The sequence below is a fragment of the Schistocerca gregaria genome, chromosome 10 (genome assembly GCF_023897955.1).
Source record: "Schistocerca gregaria isolate iqSchGreg1 chromosome 10, iqSchGreg1.2, whole genome shotgun sequence".
Classification (NCBI taxonomy): domain Eukaryota; kingdom Metazoa; phylum Arthropoda; class Insecta; order Orthoptera; family Acrididae; genus Schistocerca; species Schistocerca gregaria.
This window is the reverse complement of record NC_064929.1, coordinates 125,525,864-125,552,189: the sequence shown is the minus strand read 5'-3', so window position 1 is coordinate 125,552,189 and position 26,326 is coordinate 125,525,864. Positions and strand designations below refer to the sequence as shown.

General features: G+C 42.1%; 1 protein-coding gene across 3 annotated transcripts in view; it reads left to right on the top strand.

The window, feature by feature from the left end:
- The first annotated feature begins 2,783 nt into the window (after positions 1–2,783).
- The window catches only part of LOC126293532 (zinc finger X-linked protein ZXDB-like), a 119,853-nt gene continuing 96,310 nt past the window's right edge, over positions 2,784–26,326 (top strand). The window contains exons 1-2 of one of the 3 annotated variants that reach the window (XM_049986799.1): positions 2,784–2,904; positions 13,944–14,211. In XM_049986799.1, the coding sequence (XP_049842756.1) occupies positions 13,944–14,211 (268 nt within the window). In that variant the 5' untranslated portion in view covers positions 2,784–2,904. The remainder of the gene's footprint in view (positions 2,905–13,943; positions 14,212–26,326) is intronic. The other 2 variants (XM_049986800.1, XM_049986801.1) reach the window with 2 other exon arrangements.

Below are 26,326 nucleotides of genomic sequence, written 5' to 3'. Positions count from 1 at the left end.
GAGGGGAGTGGGAATGGACTTGAGGCATTCTAAGAAGTGGTTTGTGTCTTTGATGTAGGATGGGAGTCTGCGGGTGATGGTTGGTGGTGTTGGCCTACCAGAGCTGTGATAGGTTCTGTTGGGGCTTTGAAGCCTGGTACAATGGGATGGCCAGGATGGCTCTCTTTGTGGATTTTGGGTAATAGGTAGAAGGTAGGGGTACGTGGCTCAGGTGGAGTGAGTAGGTCTATGGAAGCTGTTGTGAGGCCTTGTGAGGGACCTTGGGTTTTTAGGATTTTATGCAGCTCAGAGAGCGGAGATGGGAACTTGCACTCCAACACATCCTTTCATCCCGCCATCCCCCTGGACTGAACCTACGTTAAACAACCTCACTCTCATTCACTCTTCAGTCTTCTCCTCTTTCCCTCTTTAGCCATTCATGCATCCTTTCATCCTACATAGTTGTGTTTATCTTTATACTATATACTTCTTCACTACTGTATGAATCCTCTTTGGTTTGAAACTGGCACAGTACTTACAGTAGAATACCTTTGACTTCCCTCTGACAACCATGCCTCCATCCTTGCTGCCCCCCTGTTTACCTTTCTCTGTTGCTTCATAACCTGGGTTGTGAGTAACTGAATCCACTTTCCCTTCTTCCCCCTCCCTCCTCCCTGATGAAGGAACAAAGTTCCGAAAGCTAGGAACGTAAATTTTCTGTTCTGTTTTGTGTATCTATCGGCTGTACTGAGCTGAGGTAAGTACTGGCCAGCCCCTCTATCTCTTTGTTAGTATTTGTTTCACATCTTTATATGAGATTTTCCATTAATCATTTATTTTTGAGATGTCTAAGATGTTACCCTTACTAGTCAGTTTTGTAATTATCTGCTCAATGTATTTCAGACAAGATACTCATAATGACATCAGATGTATCCTTCTCTCTGGTACTAGTTTTGATTGGGTGACTCTCCATCCTATAACTGGCAAATTGAAGCATCCCCTTATTACAACAGTGTGATCATGAGACTTACTCCTGAAATACTGCAAGTTCTCTCTGAAGCAATTTGCCAATACGGCTACTGATGCAGACAATCTATAAAAGTATCCAATTAGCATGGTGGATCTACCCAGTTTATTTCACATTCAGAGTCTGTGGACCATCTCTAGATATAATCAAATTCATTACCACAAAGAACATATCACTACTGTTGACCTCTGACCTATGCTTGTGATAAATGGTCCAATCTGAATTTAGGATCTGATCACTGTTTGCTTCCAGTTTCAACCAACTTTCTGTTCGTAATACTCTCTGTGTATCATTACCTTTAATAAGCAGCACTAATTCTGGGTTCTCATCAGGGGCGTTTCTGGAGTTTATTAGTGTCATATTAACCTTTCCTAGTTCTGATCTGTGAGGACAGACATTTTCTGAGAGTAAAATGGCTATCCCGTATATTATTTGAGCAGGAAATTCATCACTGTTTCCAAGGGGCATTCCTCAAATCTAAAAAAAGCCTCATGTGCATGACACACATACTGCGCCACCCTAGCAGCCAGTTCCTGAGTATCATGCCTGAACTTTTAAGAGGGGGAGGCGAGGGGAGTCTGACAACTCCCTGTACTATAGTTGATGTCAGCAGTCAGGAAATTTGCATCCATTGTTGTTGCGGAACCCTCTGAGCCTCTGGTTTAGACTGTCCACTATGCTTCAAACCAAACCAGCCACATGCGACGTTGGGGTTGCACATTTATGGAAATTGTATTACTGAATCTTATATCCAAAAATAAAAAAAGTGACACTTTCTCTGGCGTTACAACCACTCTTAGTCTTCAAGTGGTTAGGTAGACCCAAAGCTATCATAAGGAAATGCCCGTAAGTCCATATTTTTGCAGTTTAGAGACTAACAAGTGGGTCACACTATCAAAGATCTTTGAAAGGTCACGAAAAAAATCCTGAGCTCGCAGTATTTGTTTATAGAGGAGCTAATTTTGTCTTCAAATTTGTTGATAGCAGATGCCGTGTTTTTGCCTTTGGAAACAATAACTGTGTTTGTTAAATTGCATTTAATTTTTGTGCGGCAATTTGAATTGTGTCGTGACAACCTTTTCAAATATTTTTGAGAGTGATGAACGAGCGTAGCCATAGTTGTCCATGTTATTTTGTCTCTTTTTTGAATGGTGGTTTAACTACTGTGTACTCCAGAATATCTGGACATAATACCTTCCTCAAGTAAGTGTCTAGTGTGTATGGTGACTGCGAAGTTATTTTGGAGATTACTTTTAACACATTTGTTAGTCCCATTTCACCTTATTACTGTTTTATTTTATTTGCGAAAGCGTAAAAGAGATGTTCGGGGCCGGCTGATGTGGCCGAGCGGTTCTAGGTGCTTCAGTCTGGAACCGCGCGACCGCTAAGCTCGCAGGTTCGAATCCTGCCTCGGGCATGGATGTGTGTGATGTCCTTAGGTTAATTAGGTTTACGTAGTTCTTAAGTTCTAGGAGACTGATGATCTCAGATGTTAAGTCCCATAGTGCTCAGAGCCATTTGAATCAGATGTTCGGGAATTTATAAAGAAGTTAATCCGTGCACGAGGGCATATAGACAGTTATTTTTCCGTAGCTCCATACACAAATGTTACAGAACAAAATGCGCGCCACATATTGACTACCGGACTACCGCGAACTGCCGAGTAGGGCAATTTTTCTCCCGTACAATGTTTTGATTCATTGAAGTCTGCTTTTGACAATTATCGACTCTTACCCATCGAAGAAATTTTGTAAATGGCAAAAATCGATTTCTCTCGTTTTGTATCGATAGTGCTCTGCAAGTTCGTTTGTTATTGTCCGAGTGACGCTGTCCTAGAAGTTGCAATGTAGATATTTACGTAGTACAAAGGTGACAGTCTTGTCATAACATTTTACGAGGTAAACCTGAATTGATTTATATCTTGTCACAGGGCATTTTGTACTTACACGAATTTGTACCGTATGGTTGTCATGGTGTCGGGTTTGGGTAGGTGAAAGTTTATCTTGAAGTTTGTCTTCATGCATTGAAGCAGTCCGGGCCACATACATCATTGCCTTTGCGGCGTCGTTATTGATACAACCAGATAACTACGCTACGAACGTAGCGCAGAATCAGAAATCTGTTTCACGTGTTCTTTCTGATTCGTGGCCCTCAAAGAATACAAATAACTTAAACCTTAAACGACAACGTTTTGCGCAGAAACCTCCTTAACACTTACAGGAAGATACGGTGGTGCATACTGCTTAATTTCCTCGAAACACCGTAATGTCTCATGATGATTCACTACTTCAAGTTGCGTCTGCCTGTCACACTGTTATGAAGGAGAGTCTTTCAATATAGAAACAAGCTACGCAAATGATGGAGTGCAGGCCTGCAGTTGTGTCGCTGTATAAACAGCCTGAATTTGTCATATAGGGTTCAGCCACGCCTTTTGCCTTTGCATACATTGAAATGGTTGGGAAAATAAACAACAATACCGCAGTAATTTTATTCACTGATGAAGTGCAGTTCTTAAGGGGACAATAGTTTGTAAACCTTTCTAGATGATGCAATGGTAGACAGATAGCAATAACCGAGACAGCTGTTAAATATTTAGTTTATCCTTGAGATTGAAACATCTGATGGCCAGTAGTAGTATTTTCAGATGCAGATTAAAAACCAGTTACATTGGAAGCTAAAAAAAGCAGTGACCATACACAAACACAAAGATTTCTCTCTCTCTCTCTCTCTCTCTCTCTCTCTCTCTCTCTCTCTCTCTCAAAACACACACCAGAGTCTTTCATCTTTATACTGCTGCATGTCTTTTAATATCACCTAGTCACCTTCAATTAGGCTTCCATTATAGTGTTTCTGCATCTCTTGGTATCCAACAAAGAACAACCATGGTCCATCACCTAACAGCCTTCCACATGGCATGTTCCTCCTGCCTCCATTTCATTTTCATTGCAGTCATAATTATAACTTCCATTCCAATCTGCTCTCTGGGGCTGGGACTGTTCATCTCCATTATTCACTGAGCAACGGCCAGTAATTGAATTAAAATTCCATGTACCATTTGCATTTAACAAAGCTGCTAATACACACCGATTGTAAGCTTTTCTTTTCAGATACATTAGATGCTTGGTTTTGGTTTACCAAAGACTAACAACAATTTTTCTTTTCATTTCTGCTCCTCTCTGTCCATCCATCTCTAGTCTCCAACTGCCCTAAACACAAAAACTTGTCGATTGGCCCTGTGTGTGCATGATTAATTTTTACCAATTTCTATTCAATTTGCGGTTAATACATTAGTTGTTTCTGTAGCATATGGCTCACAGATTAAAGTACTGATGGTTGCTGAATGGAAGTGAACAGGTGAAGAAGGTATAAATTCTCAAGAACTTGGGAAGTGTATTAGAGGGAAGTGAAAGGAGTGAGAAGTGTTATGAGCCTGGCTTGGAACAAAGACATACTACAAAAAAGCAGAGAAGTGGTACTACGTCCTAATACTGACTTAAGCATCTGAGACATGGGTAATTAAGGAAATAGATGTAAGCAGGTAGTAGGGCAGGGATAACAAGGAGAGACAGGATGAGGAATGAAAGGATGAGGGAAGTAGTGAAAGTGAAACTGTTGTAGAGTAGGATGGAAACATCAAGGTTATGGTGATATGGGCATTTGAACAGAATGGAAAACAGGATTCCCAAGAAGATACAAGAAACGGAGATACAAAGGAAATGATCGAGAGAAACACTGAGGGATTGATGGCTGAAAAGTGTATTGAAAAATGAAGCGTTGATTGGATAGAGTGAACACAGAAAAATGGTGGAAAAAGAGGACTAAATGGTGTGGCTTATGTTCCAGGCAAGTCCAGCCTGGGGCTGGAAAGTGTTCATGATGATGATGATGAGGAGGAGGAGGAGGAGTATGAGTAGTTTCACGTATGTTACTATGTTACGTTTTCTCATGTTGTTCTCTTGAATTCCTAACCTGAAAAAGAGGATAATAACATTAGAAAAAGTAACATAGTAACATACGTGTAACTATTACATAATGCATTTTTAGCTCAGGCCACAGATGATGCTTCATAAATAAAAGAAGCAAAATGCATTTGGCAAAATCATTTGTATCCAAGGTTCTCGGGTGTCCAGCCGGATCCGATCCTCGAAATTCCACGATATTTCGGTGAATAACCGTTCAGCCATCATCAGGTGGTGATGGGATGATCTGTCTGCGGTGTGTCCGTGGGGTCCCGAGTTGTACCCTGGCGCGGACGGCTTGCAGAGTGCCGCGTGGTGGGAGGGGAGGGGGGGGGGGGAGCTGCAGCCACACCCGGTGTTAGGCGTAGTTCATTTCCGTCTGCCGTTGATGGTGTGTAATAATGGTTTCCAGGCTTGCTAAGTTGAAACCCAGTGCCCCTGTTGATGAATTTCTATGGCATCCTTGTAGATACTGTCCCAGTAGGCACTTGTGGCCGTCAGGATCTTTGTCTCTATGAATTTCACTGTGTGTCCGGTTTCAATGCAGTGTTCTGCTAGGGCCGAATGGCTGGGTTGGCATAAGCGGGTGTGACATTCTTGTTCCTTGCATCGGTCCTCAAATTGGAAGAGACAAAGATCCTGACGGGCACAAGCACCTGTTGGGACAGTATTTACAAGAAGGCCATCAAAATTCGCGTAACAGATAACCTCATCAACAGGGACACCAGGTTTCCTGGAAACCATTTTTAAACACCATCAAAGAGCAGTGGCGCGAGTGTACATGAGAGCCTTCCGCCACGATGGACCGAGATGAACTATGCCTTCCACCGGGCGTGGCTGCAGCTACCTCCCCATCCCCCCCCCCCCCCCCCCCCCCGCCCTCCCCCTCAATCCCTCCCTCCTACCACGGGGGAGCGTCGGCCGGTCGCGCTGGGGTACAACTTGGGACCACGCGGACGTAAATACCACAGACACAGCGCAGACATATCATCCCATCGACACCACCTGATGATGGCGGAATGGTTATTCGCCGAAATATCTGAAACTTTGACGATCGGATCTGGCTGGACAACCGAGAACCTTGGTACAGCACATTCACCCGGAAAGCCTCAGATCACATATTGCCTTTCAGTTAGTTGCAAAGAGGGAACACACCTCCATGAATCTCTCTTTTATTAAAGGAGTGCTCCAATCTTTTCTTGTTTTGGTCCATACTACCTTCTCCCAAAATATGGAAAGCAAAGAGCTGGCAGTAAAAGAGATTTGATTTATCATCTCAAAGATGTATTAGTGCTCACAGCTCCAAAGGTGTACATTTTACAGCCTATCTTTTGTCCTGGGACGTCCTGTATATACACATTTACTACACAGAAAATTTCATCATTACAAATTAATTAAATCTGGTGGTAACTGGCATCACTTGTCCTTAGTTCTCACCACCCACCTGGCTCTAATTTATATTAATTAATAATTTTGTGAAAAGGGAAGTTGCTGCCCACCATATAGTGGAGATGGAAATACGGAAGCGTCCGATTCCGCCCCTCTGCTTTGACCCATGACGTCACAAATATGGCGGAAATGACCATAAACCACGATTCCAATATGGCGCATATAAAGTCGTTACATACACATTGCGAGGACAAAAATACGTGGAAAAACAAACACGCACACATGTTCCACAAAAAGCCTAATGACACTAACGGGACAAGTGCGGGAAATAGGGATTTTTTTTGGGGGAGGGGGGACAAACTAAATATAAACAAATTTAAACACCCACCCCCATACAAAACCACTCAAAATGACAAAAAAAAAAAAAAATCACAGAACTCTCCAAATATCATTAAACACAATATCATTTGGAATCAGACACTTCCCTTGACCTATATAGCTCAACATCTGCTCCTGATCCCATAAATTAGGACCTAACACTTCACTTGACCTATATAGCTCAAAAACATCTCCCAATACCAATACCAACATTCACAGCCACACATTGGGATCGAACACTGCCCTTGACGTGTTATTCTTACGACATCTCCACATACAGCCGTCCCTGGTCTGAGATGACGGAACTTTTAAGTAAGCCTCATTTTTTCACGACTTCATCCAAAAATCCGAATAGTTGATGAAATTTTATTAGAGACAACGCACTGTCCCCCATCATAGCCGACAACCGAAAACTGTTGACCCTGTCAGTCATATTCATGCCTACCAAAGACATAAAAAAAGCAATTTACCAAAATTCACCCACGGCGCCAAACTCAGAAACTAAACCAAAAACATCACCTAACACACCACCAGAGCGCACCACCGATCACACCAAAACGACACCTACTAGCACGACACTCTCACACACTAAATTCCGCGCCGCCGTGACTTCACATACCACGACAGCCTTACGTCACGGGTCACAGCCGATGGGTGGGATTGGACGCTTCGGTCGACCCGCAGAGATGGTGAGCCACAGATAGACACAACAAAAGACTGTCACAAATATAGCTTTTGGCCACTAAGGCCTTCGTCAAAAATAGACGACAAACACACACGTACACACTCTCGCAAACTCAACTCTCTCTCTCTCTCTCTCTCTCTCTCTCTCTCTCTCTCTCTCTCTCTCTCTCACACACACACACACACACACACACACACACACACACACACACACACACACACACGCGCGCGCACGACTGCAGTCTTAGGCAGCTGAGGCCACATTGCGAGCAGCACAGTGCATGATGGGAGGGGCGACTGGGTGGGGGTAAGGAGGAGGCTGTGGTGGGGAGGGGAGGGTTAGTCGGATGGGGGTGGCAGACAGTGACATGCTGTTGGGAACGCACAGGCACGAGGTGGAAAGAGGGTAGGGCAGCTGTGTGCAGTCTCAAGGTTAGACGGAGGGCAGCAGAGAGGTGGGAGGGGACAGCAGAAAAGGAGAGAAGTAAAAAGACTGTGTGCAAGGGAGGAATTAGGGCTGTGTAGTGCTGGAATGGAAACAGAGAAGGGGCTGGCTGGGAGAGGACAGTGACTAACAAAGGTTGAGGCCAGGATGGTCACGGGAACGTAAGATACATTGTAGCGAAAGTTCCCACCTGAGCATCTCAGAAAAGTTGGTGATGGTGGGAAGGATCCATATGGCATAGGTTGTGAAGCAGTCATTGAAATGAAGGAAATCATGTTTGGCAGTGTGCTCAGCAACACGGTGGTCCGTGTGTTTCTTGGCCACAGTTTGTAGGTGTCCGTTCATGTGAACAGACAGCTTGTTGCTTGTCATACCCACATAGAATGCAGCACAGTGGTTGCAGCTTAGCTTGTAGACCACATGACTGGTTTCACAGATAGCCCTGCCTTTGATGGGATAGATGTGTTTGTGACCGTACTGGAGTAGGTGATGGTGTGAGGATGTATGGGACAAGTCTTGCATCTAGGTCTATTGGTGGGGTATGAGCCATGAGGTAAGGGATTGGGAGCAGGGTTTGTGTGGGGATGGATGAGTATATTGTATAGGTTTGATGGACGGCAGAATACTACTGTGGGAAGTGTAGTGGGCAGGACATTTCTCATTTCAGGCATGACAAGAGGTAGTCGAAACCCTAGTGGAGAATATAATTCAGTTGCTCCAGTACTGGATGGTACTGAGTTATGAGGAGAATGCTCCTCTGTGGCTGGACGGTGGGACTTTATGAGGTGATGGAGACTGGAAAGTTAAGGAACAGGAGATTTGTTTTTGAATAGTGTTAATTAATGTTCTTTAATTTCTTCTGTCTCAGCATTTCTTCTCAGCAGTTGTTCCTTTTTTTCACTTCCACACACCCATTTAGTTTTGTGTGTATTCTATTTTCTTTGTCTGTTCCTCCATCCCCATCTCCCCTCCACCACCACAACCACCACCACCACCACCACCACCACTTGTTAAGGCCTGCGTGATGGTGATCAGTAATCTCTTGTTTTGCTTATTACCCTACCTTCCACCTTTAAGCTCTCAGGTTTTCAACTCTTGTCTGGTGCAGTCTCCATCAATCTTTACTTCTCATCCCAGCCAGTAAGTCCCAATGTTCTGGATGACTTTTCTGAACTCTCCTCATTTCCTAAATGTTGCCAGTCCTTTCCCTTCACCCCTCTTCCTTCCCCTTCCACCCTTTTGCTAGAAGTAGCAGCCACTGGCTTCAAAAGCTTGCACATTTCCTTAACCTTTATATTTTTGGCTCCTGCTGCCACTTGCTGAGAAGATTTTTTTATCTACCCTATTACATTATATTTTCATAGGTGACTAATCACACTGCCATTTAAGTTGCTAATGAGTAAAATTCGATATTATTACTTCAGTGATTGTATTGGTAGAACAAACAACTAATTTGTGTTTCAATTGTGAATTATCAACATCTGTATCTATACTCTGCAAACCATTCTTAAGTGCATGGAAGAGGCTATGCCCCACTGTACCAGCTATTAGCATTTTTTCCCATTCCATTCACATATCAAGAGCAGAAATGATCATTGTTTAAGTGTTTCTGTGTATGCTGTAATTAATCTAATATTATCCTCGCTATCCCTATGTGAGCGATACGTAGGAGGTTGTAGTATATTCCTAGAGTAATCACTTGAAGGATCAGAAATGAAAAAATTACCTGCAAGATGGGAGCTGCGACAAGACAATGCGCCCCCGCACACATGTGCCATCTCCACAGAAAAATTACACGAACTAAGGCATGAATTGTTGCCACACCTGCCTTATTCACCTAATATGGCTCTCAGTCAGGTTTCCCTCTCTTCCCAAAACTGAAAATTTTTCTTGGTGGACGAAGATTCACTTCAAATGAAGAACTGATAGCCAGAGTTGACAACTATTTTGCAGGCCTGGAGGAAACTCATTTTCAAGATGGGATCAAGGCACTGGAACATTGTTGGACCAAGTGCATTAACCTACAAGGAGACTACATTGAAAAAGAAAAATACAGTTTCAGTGATGTAGGTACTTTTTTTTCTATTCCATTCCAAGAACTTTTCAAACAACCCTCATGGATGAGGAACCACAGAGGGTCTATAACACTTCCTTTTGAAACTACAGATCTCACTTCTGATTTACTTGATTACTTTCTGTTGATTACTACATACTGTAACCTTTACAACAGGAAATCACGAATCCGGAGCCAAAGTGAGGTGATATTCCGTAGGCACACAATCTGATTGGAAGTTTCTTGAGAGGAACAGTGTGACAACCTTCTGGAAATATAGAAATATGGAATCAGTTTGAGATTGCTATTGGCAGTACTCATTACTTAGTGCAAATAAAGAGCTAGTTGCATGTCGGCTTTTTGTCAATAAATTGATTTCTTCTCGATAGCTGGTAATGTTTGAAAATGGTATACATTCCAAAATCCTACTGCAAATCAACATTAGCGATACGAGTCTGTAGGTCCGTGGATTACTCCTATTTCCTTTCTCATGTATCGATGTGACTTGGGCAGCTTTCCAGCCGTCAGGTACAGATTTTTCTACATCTACATCCATACTCCGCAAGCCACCTGACGTTGTCTGGCGGAGAGTACTTTGAGTACCTCTATCGGTTCTCCCTGCTATTTCAGTCTCGTATTGTTAGTGGAAAGAAGGATTGTCGGTATACCTCTGTATGGGCTCTAATCTCTGATTTTATCCTCATGGTCTCTTCGCGAGATATACGTAGGAGGGAGCAATATACTGCTTGACTCCTCGGTGAAGGTATGTTCTCGAAACTTCAAAAAAAAAACCTGTACTGTGCTACTGAGCGTCTCTCCTGCAGAGTCTTCCACTGGCGTTTATCTGTCATCTCCGTAACGCTTTCGCGATTAATAAATGATCCTGTAGCAAAGCGCGCTGCTCTCCGTTGGATCTTCTCTCTCTCTTCTATCAACCCTATCTGGTACGGATCCCACACTGCTGAGCAGTATTCAAGCAGTGGGCAAACATGCGTACTGTAACCAACTTCCTTTGTTTTCGGATTGCATTTCCTTAGAATTCTTACAATTAATATCAGTCTGGCATCTGCTTTACCGACGATTAATTTTATATGATCATTCCATTTTAAATCACTCCTAATGCCTACTCCCAGATAATTTATGGAATTAACTGCTTCCAGTTGCTGACCTGCTATATTGTAGCTAAATGATATGGAATCTTTCTTTCTATGTATTTGCAGCACATTACACTTGTCTACATTGAGATTCAATTGCCATTCCCTGCTCCATGCGTCAATTCGCTGCAGATCCTCCTGCATTTCAGTACAATTTTCCATTGTTACAACCTCTCGATATACCAACGCATCATCTACAAAAAGCCTCGGTGAACTTCCGATGTCATCCATGTCATTTATGTATATTGTGAATAGCAACAGTCTTACGACACTCCCCTGTGGCACACCATAAATCACTATTACTTTGAAAGACTTATCTCCATTGAGAATGACATGTTGCATTCTGTTATCTAGGAACTCTTGAATCCAATCACACAGTTGGTGTGATAGTCCATATGCTCTTACTTTGTTCTTTAAACAACTGTGGGGAACTGTATCAAACGCCTTGCGGAAGTCAAGAAACACGGCATCTACCTGGGAACCTGTGTCTATGGCCCTCTGAGTGTCGTGGACAAATAGCGTGAGCTGGGTTTCACACGATCGTCTTTTTCGAAACCTATGCTGATTCCTACAGAGTAGATTTCTAGGTTCCAGAAAAGTCATTATACTCGAACATAATTTTGTTGTTGTTGTTGTTGTGGTCTTCAGTCCTGAGACTGGTTTGATGCAGCTCTTCATGTTACTCTATCCTGTGCAAGCTTCTTCATCTTCCAGTACCTACTGCAGCCTACATCCTTCTGAATCTTCTTAGTGTATTAATCTCTTGGTCTCCCTCTACGATTACTACCCTCCACACTGCCCTCCAATACTAAATTGGTGATCCCTTGATGCCTCAGAACATGTCCTACCAACTGATCCCTTCTTCTAGTCAAGTTGTGCCACAAACTTCTCTTCTCCCCAATCCTATTCAATACTTCCTCATTAGTTATGTGATCTACCCATCTAATCTTCAGCATTCTTCTGTAGCACCACATTTCAAAAGCTTCTATTCTCTTCTTGTCCAAACTATTTCTCGTCCTTGTTTCACTTCCATACATGGCTACATTCCATACAAATACTTTCAAAAATGACTTCCTGACACTTAAATCTATACTCGATGTTAACAAATTTCTCTTCTTCAGAAACGCTTTCCTTGCCATTGCCAGTCTACTTTTTATATCCTCTCAACTTCGACCATCATCAGTTATTTTGCTCCCCAAATAGCAAAACTCCTTTACTACTTTACGCATCTCATTCCCTAATCTAATTCCCTCAGCATCACCCGATTTAATTAGACTACATTCCATTATCCTCGTTTTGCTTTTGTTGATGTTCATCTTATACCCTCCTTTCAAGACACTGTCCATTCCATTCAACTGCTCTTCGAAGTCCCTTGCTGTCTCTGACAGAATTACAATGTCATCAGCGAACCTTAAAGTTTTTATTTCTTCTCAATGGGTTTTAATTTCTACTCTGAATTTTTCTTTTGTTTCCATCAGTGCTTGCTCAATATACAGATTGAATAACATCGGGGAGAGGCTACAACCCTGCCTCACTCCCTTCCCAACCACTGCTTTCCTTTCATGCCCCTCGACTCTTATAACTGCCATCTGCTTTCTGTACAAATTGTAAATAGCCTTTCGCTCCCTGTATTTTACCCCTGCCACCTTTAGAATTTGAAAAAGAGTATTCCAGTCAACATTGTCAAAAGCTCTCTCTAAGTCTACAAATGCTAGAAACATAGGTTTGCTCTTCCTTAATCTAGCTTGTAAGATAAGTTGTAGGGTCAGTATTGCCTTACGTGCTCCAACATTTCTATGAATCCAAACTGATCTTCCCCGAGGTCGGCTTCTACTAGTTTTTCCATTCGTCTGTAAAGAATCCGCATTAACATTTTGGAGCTGTGAGTTATTAAACTGATAGTTTGGTAGTTTTCACATCTGTCAACACCTGCTTTCTTTGGGATTGGAATTATTATATTCTTCTTGAAGTCTGAGGGTATTTCGCCTGTCTCATACATCTTGCTCATCAGATGGTAGAGTTTTGTCAGGACTGGCTCTCCCAAGGCCGTCAGTAGTTCTAATGGAATGTTGTCTCCTCCTGGAGCCTTGTTTCGACTCAGGTCTTTCCGTGCTCTGTCAAACTCTTCACGCAGTAATATTATGTCTCCCATTTCATCTTCATTTACATCCTCTTCCATTTCCATAATATTGTCCTCAAGTACATCACCCTTGTATAGACCCTCTATATACTGCTTCCACCTTTCTGCTTTCCCTTCTTTGCTTAGAACTGGGTTTCCATCTGAGCTGTTGATGTTAATGCAAGTCGTTGTTTTATCTCCAAAGGTCTCTTTAATTTTCCTGTAGGCAGTATCTATCTTACCCCTAGTGATACTCGCTTCTACATCCTTTCGAACATAATACGTGTTCCAAAATTCTACAACTGATTGCCGTTAGAGATATAGGTCTATAGTTCTGCACATCTGTTCGACGTCTTCCTCTGTGAAACAGCTTTGGAAAAAGACATTTAGTATTTCGGCATTTAGTCTGTCATCCTTTGTTTCAGTACCATTTTGGTCACAGAGTGTCTGGACATTTTGTTTTGATCCACCTACCGCTTTGACATAAGAACAAAATTTCTTAGGATTTTCTGCCAAGTCGGTACATAGAACTTTACTTCCAAATTCATTGAACACCTCTCGCATGGGCCTCCTCACATTACATTTCGCTTCGTGTAGCTTTTGTTTGTCTGCAAGGCGTTGGCTACGTTTATGTTTGCTGTGAAGTTCCCTTTGCTTCCGCAGCAGTTTTCTAACCCGTTTGTTGTACCAAGAGCGGTCACCCGTATACGATTCCCAATTGCCAAGTAAGCCAGTAACAGTCAGTCTCCTCCGCAGATGGCGGCAGCAGCAGTGGCTGCGCCGGGCCCGTCGGCGCCCACATCCGGACGGGCGCCGCCCGTGGCGTGCCCGCAGTGCGGCGACTTCTGGAGGGTGGGCTCCCTGTTCGTCCGCGACTCCTGCGGCCACCGCAAGTGCCGCTGTTGCGTCATCGTCGAGGGCAACGAGTGCGGTACCTGCAGCCTGCGGGCCAAAGCTGGCGATGGTTCAGGCGGCTCGCCCGCGGCCGTGCCAAGTCCGGTGGCATCTGCACAGGAAACAGCAGGTGAGGGTACTCTTTGGTCTCTCTCTCTCTCCTTCCACTAACGTGTAGCGGCAAGATATCACAATGTGTAAAGTTACAGAAGCTAATCACCTACACCAGGGTGTGTATGCGAGAAAGGAAAAAGAAAATCCCTGTTTTTACCCCCTTAAAAACACAGTTTTTCCAGGATGAAAATACCCTATACTCGAGGTGAAGAATTAAAAATTTTTCGTGTTTACAGATGCATGGAAAAACTGGTAGAACCCGATCTCTGGGAAGATCAGTTGAAACTTCTGGGCTGAGAGGCCGTGGTCGATATATAAAATTTCCACCTAATGTTTTGTCTCCATCTGCAGGAGACATCTTCTGAGGTCGTCCGGCTACTGCCACTGAGGCTCCAGGTACGCTTGCATTTATAGAGTGCACCATCATTCGTCACGTGATGCCAACCGTATGCCTATCTTTGGAAGGCGTCATCATTCTCGATTAAGAGTAATCCATTGTCATTCTGCTGGCGCAACGTCGACATCCATATTTTGTCTAACTTTAAAACTTCCTCTTCTCTATTAAAATTGTTATGGTGTTTGCGAATCTCTATTGCTTCTCTATACATGCACGGATGAAAATGGGATGTTTGTGCCAGAACAAACATGTTCGTGCTTGACAAACATTCTAGCACGAACATCCCATTAGCCTCAGTGATAGTAGCCGGGCGATCTCAGAAGATGTCTCCTGCAGATGGAGACGAAATGTTACGTGGAAATTTTATATATCAACCATGGCCTCTCAGCCCAGAAGTTTCAACTGCAGACAACACCGGCTTTGAAAGCCTACGTTGTATGATTCTGGGAAGATCATTTGGATTCCGTAGAAATGTTGGAACACATGAGGCAATATTGACCCTGTGACTTATCTCAGAAAATAGATTAAGGAAAGGCAAACCTACATTTCTAGCATTTGTAGAGTTCGAGAAAGCTTTTGATATTGTTGACTGGAATACTCTCTTTTCCTGAATATGGCAGGGGTCAAATAGATGGAGCGAAAGGCTATTTAAAATTTGTACAGAAACCAGATGGCAGTAAGAAGAGTGGAGGGGCATGAAAGGGAACCAGTGGTTGAGAAGGGAGTGAGACAGGATCGTAGCCTATTCCAGATGTTGTTCACCCTGTATATTGAGCAAGCAGTAAAGGAAACAAAAGAAAAATTTGGAGTAGGAATTAAAGTTTAGGGAGAAGAAATAAAACCCTTGAGGTTTTGCCAATGACATTGTAATTCTGTCAAGAGACAGAAAACGACCTGGAAGAGCAGTCAAACATAATGGACAGTGTGTTGAAAACAGGATATAAGATGAACATCAACAAGAGCAAAACAAGGGTAATGGAATGTAGTCCAATTAAATCACGTGTGCTGAGGGAATTAGATTAGGAAATGACACACTTAAAATAGTAGATGAGTTTTGCAAGTTGGGGAGCAAAATAACTAATGATGGTCGTAGTAGAGAGGATATAAAATGTAGACTGGCTATCACAAGGAAACATAATCTAAAGAAGAGAAATTTGTTAACATGAGGTATAGATTTAAGTGCCGCAACAACAAGAGAAAATATTCTTTCCATCACTGCTGTAAAACTTATAAGTCCTTTCAATTATATGGGTTTTATACGCCAGTGTAGAATTTCCCAGCACTTAAAGAAACAAAACCCAATAAAAACAGCTTGTTTTGGAAAGATCATTGATGTGTGTCAAAATGTATGCTGCATATTTTTGTATTACGAAAGTATAAATAAGAATTCCACCAAATACAACACGGCAGCTTCTAAAGTACTGAAATCGAGATTGCAATGCACTTTTGTTAGCCAATTGTAGCTCGTGTCACATGATCTTGCCATCCCATAGCAGTATCACTGTTACATAACGTGAACAGAAATCGGGAAACTTAATTTGTTTAAATTAATATACATTCAGTATAGATACAAGAAAAGCTAAGCTTTCACATATAATATTGGTCATCGAACATTTTTTGCTGCTTTTCTCCAAGTGAGTGGTGAGGGAAGATCCTAAGAACAAATCTTAAACTGTAATACCTGAATATTTATGACAGGCACTATTATAGAGTTCACTGCTGCACCACTGAACATTTTGTGTATTACCTCGCTGAATTCGTGTTCTGTTGAGCACTTCGTCTTTTCCATAGAAAAGCCAGTTATGTGTGAAATTGCTCTAGCACTCATTTCACTCTTTTTTTGAAGCTTAATTACTTTTTGCCATTGTTATTGCATAATTTGTAATCTATAAAAGAACTAAAATAAATATGAAGAATTAACCTCGAAGCTACCTATTTTTAACGTGTGGTACTCTGTGGGGTATATAAAACACAAATTTGCCAGAAAAATTTTAAATAATGGAAAAATATTTTTCTAAGTGGCAAGTCCTGAGTGTTAAGTTATAGATGTCAGTCAATGTTGTTGTTGTGGTCTTCAGTCCTGAGACTGGTTTGATGCAGATCTCCATGCTACTCTATCCTGTGCAAGCTTCTTCATCTCCCAGTACCTACTGCAACCTACATCCTTCTGAATCTGCTTAGTGTATTCATCTCTTGGTCTCCCTCTACGATTTTTACCCTCCACGCTGTCCTCCAATACTAAATTGGTGATCCCTTGATGCCTCAGAACATGTTCTACCAACCGATCCCTTCTTCTTGTCAAGTTGTGCCACAAACTCCTCTTCTCCCCAATCCTATTCAATACTTCCTCATTAGTTATGTGATCTACCCATCTAATTTTCAGCATTCTTCTGTAGCACCACATTTTGAAAGCTTATATTCTCTTCTTGTCTAAACTATTTATCATCCATGTTTCACTTCCATACATGGCTACACTCCATACAAATACTTTCAGAAAAGACTTTCTGACACTTAAATCTATACTCTATGTTAACAAATTTCTCTTCTTCAGAAACGCTTTCCTTGCCATTGCAAGTCTACATTTTATATCCTCTCTACTTCGACCATCATCAGTTATTTTGCTCCCCAAATGCTACTTTAAGTGTCTCATTTCCTAATCTAATTCCCTCATCATCACCCGACTTAATTCGACTACATTCCATTATCCTCGTTTTGCTTTTGTTGATGTTGATCTTATATACTCCTCTCAAAACACGGTCCATTCCATTCAACTGCTCTTCCAAGTCCTTTGCTGTCTCTGACAGAATTACAATGTCATCGGCGAACCTCAAAGTTTTTATTTCTTCTCCATGAATTTTAATACCTACTCCGAATTTTTCTTTTGTTTCCTTTACTGCTTGCTCAATATACAGATTGAATAACATAGGGGAGAGGCTACAACCCTGCCTCACTCCCTTCCCTACCACTGCTTTCCTTTCATGCCCCTCGACCCTTATAACTGTCATCTGGTTTCTGTACAAATTGTAAATAGCCTTTCACTCCCTGTATTTTACCCCTGCCACCTTTAGAATTTGTAAGAGAGTATTTCAGCCTCATTGTCAAAAGCTTTCTCTAAGTCTACAAATGCTAGAAACGTAGGTTTGCCTTTCCTTATTCTTTCTTCTAAGGTAAGTCATAAGGTCAGTATTGCCTCACGTGTTCCAGTATTTCTATGGAATCCAAACTGATCTTCCCCGAGGTCGGCTTCTACTAGTTTTTCCATTTGTCTGTAGAGAATTCATGTTAGTATTTTGCAGCTATGGCTTATTAAACTGTTAGTTCAGTAATTTTCACATCTGTCAACACCTGCTTTCTTTGGGATTGGAATTATTATATTCTTCTTGAAGTCTGAGGGTATTTCGCCTGTTTCATACATCTTGCTCACCAGATGATAGAGTTTTGTCAGGACTGGCTCTCCCAATGCCGTCAGTAGTTCCAGTGGAATGTTGTCTACTCCAGGGGCCTTGTTTTGACTCAGGTCTTCAGTGCTCTGTCACGTAGTATCGTACCTCCCATTTCGTCTTCATCTACATCCTCTTCCATTTCCATAATATTGTCCTCAAGTACATCGCCCTTTTATAGACACTATGTACTACTTCCACCTTTCTGCTTTCCCTTCTTTGCTTAGAACTGGGTTTCCATGTGAGCTGTTGATGTTCATACAAGTGGTTCTCTTCTCTCCAAAGGTCTCTTTAATTTTCCTGTAGGCAGTATCTATCTTACTCCTAGTGAGATGTGCCTCTACATCCTTACATTTGTTCTCTAGCCATCCCTGCTTAGCCATTTTGCACTTCCTGTCGATCTCATTTTTGGGACGTTTGTATTCCTTTTTGCCTGATTCATTTATTGCATTTTTATATTTTCTCCTTTCATCAATTAAAGTCAATATTTCTTCTGTTACCCAAGGATTTCTACTAGCCCTTGTCTTTTTACCTACTTGATCCTCTGCTGCCTTCACTACTTCATCCCTCAGAGCTACCCATTCTTCTTCTACTGTATTTCTTTCCCCCAATCCTGACAATTGTTCGATAATGATCTCCCTGAAATTCTGTACAACTTCTGGTTCTTTCAGTTTATCCAGGTCCCATCTCCTTAAATCCACACCTTTTTGCAGTTTCTTCAGTTTTAATCTGCAGGTCATAACCAATAGATTGTGGTCAGAGTCCACATCTGCCCCTGGAAATGTCTTACAATTTAAAACCTGGTTCCTAAATCTCTGTCTTACCATTATATAATCTATCTGATACCTTTTAGTATCTCCAGGGTTCTTCCGTGTATACAACCTTCTTTCATGATTCTTAAACCAAGTGTTAGCTATGACTAAGTTGTACTCTGTGCAAAATTCTTCCAGGCGGCTTCCTCTTTCATTTCTTAGCCCCAATCCATATTCACCTACTACGTTTCTTTCTCTCGCTTTTCCTACACTCGAATTCCAGTCACCCATGACTATTAAATTTTCATCTCTCTTCACTATCTGAATTATTTCTTTTATTTCGTCATACATTTCTTCAATTTCTTCATCATCTGCAGAGCTAGTTGGCATATAAATTGTACTACTGTAGTAGGTGTGGGCTTTGTATCTATCTTGGCCACAATAATGTGTTCACTATGCTGTTTGTAGTAGCTTACCCACATTCCTATTTTCCTATTCATTATTAGACCTACTCCTGCATTACCCCTATACGCTCCGTGATTTAAGAAATTCATTGCACATTCTCACATGTGAATGGTTCATCTACATCTACATCTACATCTACATGACTACTCTGCAATTCACATTTAAGTGCTTGGCAGAGGGTTCATCGAACCACAATCATACTATCTCGCTACTATTCCACTCCCGAACAGCGAGCGGGAAAAACTAACACCTAAACCTTTCTGTTCGAGCTCTGATTTCTCTTATTTTATTTTGATGATCATTCCTACCTATGTAGGTTGGGCTCAACAAAATATTTTCGCATTCGGAAGAGAAAGTTGGTGACTGAAATTTCGTAAAAAGGTCTCGCCGCGACGAAAAAGTCTATGCTGTAAAGACTTCCATCCCAACTCGTGTATCATATCTGCCACACTCCCTCCCCTATAACGTGATAATACAAAACGAGCTGCCCTTTTTTGCACCCTTTCGATGTCCTCCGTCAATCCCACCTGGTAAGGATCCCACACCGCGCAGCAATATTCTAACAGAGGACGAACGAGTGTAGTGTAAGCTGTCTCTTTAGTGGACTTGTTGCATCTTCTAAGTGTCCTGCCAATGAAACGCAACCTTTGGCTCGCCTTCCCGACAATATTATCTATGTGGTCCTTCCAACTGAAGTTGTTCGTAATTTTAACACCCAGGTACTTAGTTGAATTGACAGCCTTGAGAATTGTACTATTTATCGAGTAATCGAATTCCAACGGATTTCTTTTGGAACTCATGTGGATCATCTCACACTTTTCGTTATTTAGCGTCAACTGCCACCTGACACACCATACAGAAATCTTTTCTAAATCGCTTTGCAACTGATAATAGTCTTCGGATGACCTTACTAGACGGTAAGTTACAGCATCATCTGCGAACAGTCTAAGAGAACTGCTAAGATTGTCACCCAGGTCATTTATATAGATCAGGAACAGTAGAGGTCCCAGGACGCATCCCTGGGGAACACCTGATATCACTTCAGTTTTACTCGATGATTTGCCGTCTATTACTACGAACTGCGACCTTCCTGACAGGAAATCACGAATCCAGTCGCACAACTGAGACGATACCCCATAGCTCCGCAGCTTGATTAGAAGTCGCTTATGAGGAACGGTGTCAAAAGCTTTCCGGAAATCTAGAAATACAGAATCAACTTGAGATCCCCTGTCGATAGCGGCCATTACTTCGTGCGAATAAAGAGCTAGCTGCTTTGCACAAGAGCGATGTTTTCTGAAGCCATGCTGATTACGTGTCAATAGATTGTTCCCTTCGAGGTGATTCATAATGTTTGAATACAGTATATGCTGCAAAACCCTACTGCAAACCGACGTCAATGATATAGGTCTGTAGTTAAATGGATTACTCCTACTACCCTTCTTGAACACTGGTACGACCTGCGCAATTTTTCAATCTGTAGGTACAGATCTATCGGTGAGCGAGCGGTTGTATATGAGTGCTAAGTAGGGAGCTGTAGTATCAGCGTAATCTGAAAGGAACCTAATCGGTATACAATCTGGACCTGAAGACTTGCCCGTATCAAGCGATTTGAGTTGCTTCGCAACCCCTAAGGTATCTACTTCTAAGAAACTCATGCTAGCAGATGTTCGTGTTTCAAATTCTGGAATATTCCATTCGTCTTCCCTGGTGAAGGAATTTCGGAAAACTGCGTTCAATAACTCCGCTTTAGCGGCACAGTCGTCGATAACAGTACCATCGGCACTGCGCAGCGAAGGTATTGACTGCGTCTTGCCGCTTGTGTACTTTACATACGACCAGAATTTCTTCGGATTTTCTACCAAATTTCGAGACAATGTTTCGTAGTGGAACCTATTAAAGGCATCTCGCATCGAAGTACGTGCCAAATTTCGCGCGTCTGTAAATTTTAGCCCATCTTCGGGATTTCGCGTTCTGAACTTCGCATGCTTTTTCCGTTGCCTCTGCAACAGCGTTCTGACCTTTTTTGTGTACCACGGGGGATCCGTTCCATCTCTTACCAATTTATGAGGTATGAATATCTCAATTGCTGTTCCTACTATATCTTTGAATTTGAGCCACATCTCGTCTACATTCGCATAGTCAGTTCGGAAGGAATGGAAATTGTCTTTTAGGAAGGCTTCTAGTGGCACTTTATCCGCTTTTATAAATAAAATTATTTTGCGTTTGTTTCTGATGGATTTTGAAGAAATGGTACTGAGCCTAGCTACAATGACCTTGTGATCACTAATCCCTGTATCAGTCATGATGCTCTCTATCAGCTCTGGATTGTTTGTGGCTAAGAGGTCAAGTGTGTTTTCGCAACCATTCGCGTGGTTTCGTGGACTAACTGCTCGAAATAATTTTCGGAGAAAGCATTTAGGACAATCTCGGAAGACGTTTTCTGCCTACCACCGGTTTTGAACAAGTATTTTTGCCAACATACCGAGGGTAGGTTGAAGTCCCCACCAACTATAACCGTATGAGTGGGGTATTTATTTGTTATGAGACTCAAACTTTCTCTGAATTGTTCCGCAACTGTATCATCGGAGTGTGGGAGTCGGTAGAAGGAGCCAATTATTAACTTAATTCGGCTGTTAAGTATAACCTCCACCCATACCAATTCGCACAGAGTATCTACTTCGAAAACTTAATTCGGCTGTTAAGTATAACCTCCACCCATACCAATTCGCACGGAGTATCTACTTCGACTTCACTACAAGATAAACCACTACTGACAGACACAAACACTCCACCACCAATTCTGCCTAATCTATCTTTCGTGAACACCGTCTGAGACTTCGTAAAAATTTCTGCAGAACTTATTTCAGGCTTTAGCCAGCTTTCTGTACCTATAACGATATCAGCTTCTGTGCTTTCTATTAGCGCTTGAAGCTCAGGGACTTTTCCAGCTCAACTACAACAATTTACAACTATAATTCCGACTGTTCCTTGATCCAAGCACGTCCTGTAATTGCCAAGCACCCTTTGACATTGCAGCCCATCCCACACTTTCCCGAGCCCTTCTAACCTGAAAAACCGCCCAGTCCACGCCACACAGCCTCCGCTACCCGTGTAGCCGCCAGCTGAGTGTAGTGAACTCCTGACCTATTCAGCGGAACCCGAAACCCCACCACCTATGGCGCAAGTCAAGGAATCTGCAGCCAATACGGTCGCAAAACCGTCTGAGTCTCTGATTCAGACCCTCCACTCGGCTCTGCACCAAAGGTCCGCAGTCGGTTCTGTCAACGATGCTGCAGATGGTGAGCTCTGCCTTCATCTCGTAAGCAAGACCGGCAGCCTTCACCAAATCCGATAGCCGCTGGAATCCAGAGAGAATTTCCTCAGATCCAAAGCGACACACGTCATTAGTGCCGACATGTGCCACCAACTGCAGCTGGCTGCACCCTGTGCTCTTCATGGCATCCGGAAGGACCCTTTCCACATCAGGAATGACTCCTCCCGGGATGCACACGGAGTGCACACTGGATTTCTTCCCCTCCTTAGCCGCCGTATCCCTAAGGGACCCCATTACGTGCCTAACATTGGAGCTCCCAACTACCAGTAAGCCCACCCTCTGCGATTGTTCGGACCTTGAAGGCTGAGAATGATCCTCTGAAACAGGGCAGGCAGCTGCATCTGGCTCAGCCAGAGACAGTGCCTGAAACCAGTTTGTGAGACGCACCGGGGAGGCTTTCTGATCAGCCTCCGGGGACGCCTTTTGCTGCCTGCCACGCCTTGGAACGATCTCCCAATCAACCACAGGCGAGGGCTCAGCCCCACTGCGGGCAGTAACCGGGGCAACCACAGCGGCAGGCCGATCTGGGGACAGACGGGACGAGGTTGACATCCCCATGATACCCAAGTCCAGCTCCCCACAGTGGTGCCCATTGTCAACAGCCTCAAGCTGCGTGACCGAAGTCAGCGCCGATTGCAGCTGTGAGTGAAGGGATGCCAAGTCAGCCCTCATCCGAACACAGTAATCGCAGTCCCTGACCATTCCAATCGATGTTGAACAACAGTTGCCGAAACACGAGTCCGTGCCTAGATAACGCAAGCGAAACACGCAAAGAATGTATCAACTAACCTGTACAAATGCCTAATGACTGCGCTACAATCTGCTGAATTTACGATTACAGTAACTAAGACTCGAAATTGCACCTCCTATACGAAACTCACACGCAATTTGAATATGAATCTACGAAGTAAACACTAAAGCGCGATGCTACAACTGTCAAATACTATAATACGCCCGAAATATATGAATTAAACAATGCAAGTACCCAAAAACACGCAAAGAAATTAATTAAACTATCTAACAAATAAGTAAGCTAGGGTTATATGACTTGCTGCTGCAGCTGCTTATCCAACGGCGGCAGGGAGCACACTGACTGACCAACCGACACTGGCCGTTCACAACAAAAACAAAAACAGAATAAAAGAGAATTTGTTTTGAAAGCAATACTTCTCAAACCATCATTCATAATATTTTCGTTCAACCTTTTAGATTTGTAAACAGTTGTGACATAATGCTTGTGGAAAGCAATTTGTTATTTCAGAGTATTGCATAGTCTTCATCCTAAAGCCTTTGACAGATTTTGCTGTCGATAGATGCTTGTGTATGCACTGTTTTTTGTTGTTGCAGATGGCACATTTTCTCTGAAAGTAAAGTTCCATTTCAGTGTTACTATCTTGTTTTTGTTTTATTGCTGCAGTACTATTCTGCAGTAGTGGGCTAAAGTAAAGTTTTTTGTTAAAGAATCAGTTTTTACCAGCCAAAATAAAAAAAATTAACAGTAACTTAAACAACGAAAAATCTGCAGAATTCTAAAAAAGTCCCATGTTTTCCTTGGATGAAAAAATATTGGGGTTTTTCCTGGATACCCCGGGGCAAATAACCCTGTACGCTCTGGATCTGAGAGCTGTTGTAAAGTTAAGAACTGTAGACATAGTGAATATATACAGTCTGCAGTGCCTGTATTATTCTGTTTACGATGCAAAATTCCTTTGGACGTGCATGAGTATCCAAAGGAACAGACACAGCAGCTACTATGGCCATTATGAAATACATTAAATGTATTCGCAATTGTGCGTAATGACAACCATCAGCTGTAGAATGGAATGACGACATGCATGTTACAATGTCAAAACAACGAAAATTCTTTAAACACCAAGTTTTTTACAACAAATTGTACAAAAAACAATGTGTTTCCGAGAGATCCTCAATGAGTTTGTGCTTTGAAATGGGATTTATTCATGGGATGTAAGTTATAGTACATAGCTTTTTATAAAACCCACCAAATAAGGGATTAAATAAAACGTAATATGGCAACTTACAAGTTGTGCTCATGGTGTATATGTGATGTAGATGTGACATAGGGCAGATACGCTGAAATGGTTGAGCCTTTGTGAGGCCCATAAGGTCAGTATTCTGCAGTAGTCACATCTTCAGACTTCTGCAATGTGGAGCTTTACTGGAATTACAAGGCACAGCCTTAACTACTACCTGTTGGAAAAGCATCAGTCAGTATCAGCAGTTCCAAAAACAGTGACTCTCCTTATGTAAATTCATGTGATAATTACTCGAGTTGCATCCTGATAATTTAAATTTTGAAATCAATTATTGATAAATTTATTGTAATATATAATTTGGGGCTGCTGTGCCTCAGGGCCTATAAATATGAAGGTCATTCAATAAGTAATGTCCACATTTTTTTAAAAAAACCCATTAATATACATAGACGAACATCCTTGTTGGTGCTTCACATCTGACGTTTGTTCTGTGCACCAATGATGTTTCGAACCATTCTGGCAGGTGACAGAGCCGTAGTAGTGTGTCCAAATGGCATCTACATATGACTCACATTACAAGCAGCGTGCTGTTATCAAATGCTTGTGTGCAGAAAAAGAAACCTTGGTGAACAATCATAAACATGTGTGTGCAGTGTACAGCGATGCTGCAGTTTATAGGAGTACAGTTGAGTGATGGGTAAAGAAAGTTACAGCCTCAAGAAATGCAGAAACAGAGCTCCACGATCAGCCACACTCAGGACGTCCTGTCTCAGCCACTGCTGCTGAATAGTGCGGGTGCCATTATTCGTGCCGAACGGTGCATCACAACTTGACATTTGGCTCTACGGTTGTCTGTCAGCATTGGAAGTGTGTCTTCAGTGCCTGATATTCAAAGAGGTGCTCACGATGTGTTCCATGAATGCTCACAGTGGACCAAAAGATTCAAAGAAAAGTCATTTCATCTGAATTGTTGGAACATATAGATTCTCTATGGGGAACCCACTTTGAAGATTACGAGAGTATGAATCGTGCAGTGAAAACATGGCTATGTCTACAGGACAAGAGCTTTTACCAACAGAGAATACATGCGTTTCCATAACATTGACGTGCCGTCATAGAACTTGATGGAGATTATGTAGAAAATTAGGACATGGACAAGACATGTTGATGTATGTTGTCATCAAATTCTGACTCTTAACAATAAATATGTGCTGAGGAAAAACAAAAGTAGGACATTACTTATTGAGCACAAGCTGTGCCTGCATTTCACTACACTAAAAAACATCATTCAGCTATTGCAGTTTTGTTAATGACCCCAAAGGAATGCTGCCCCCCACCCCAAAAAAAAAGGTGGAGCCAGACTTAATGACACCACAGTTGCAGATCACTATGCCAAGCACAAAATGAATATATGAACGTGTAAACAGTTTCTAAGGAAATCACAAATATGCTTACAATTTGAAATGAGACAGAAAAGGAATCAAAATCTGAATCTATAAAATCAAATAAAATATTTCAAATACAAGTATTGCTTGTAACTTAGAAAGGATAAGCAAGATGTGTCATTCATAAGTCTTTTTTACAAAAAAGAATAATCTGATAAGGTGCTATTTAATTAACATGCAAAGGACCAGAGAAAGAGCAAATGAACATCAAATGGTGAAAACGAAAATTTTGCTGATCCTACTTTTTCTCTTGTCTAACCAGAGATTCATCTGTTTTATGGTGTAAAAAACATTCAATTTTTTC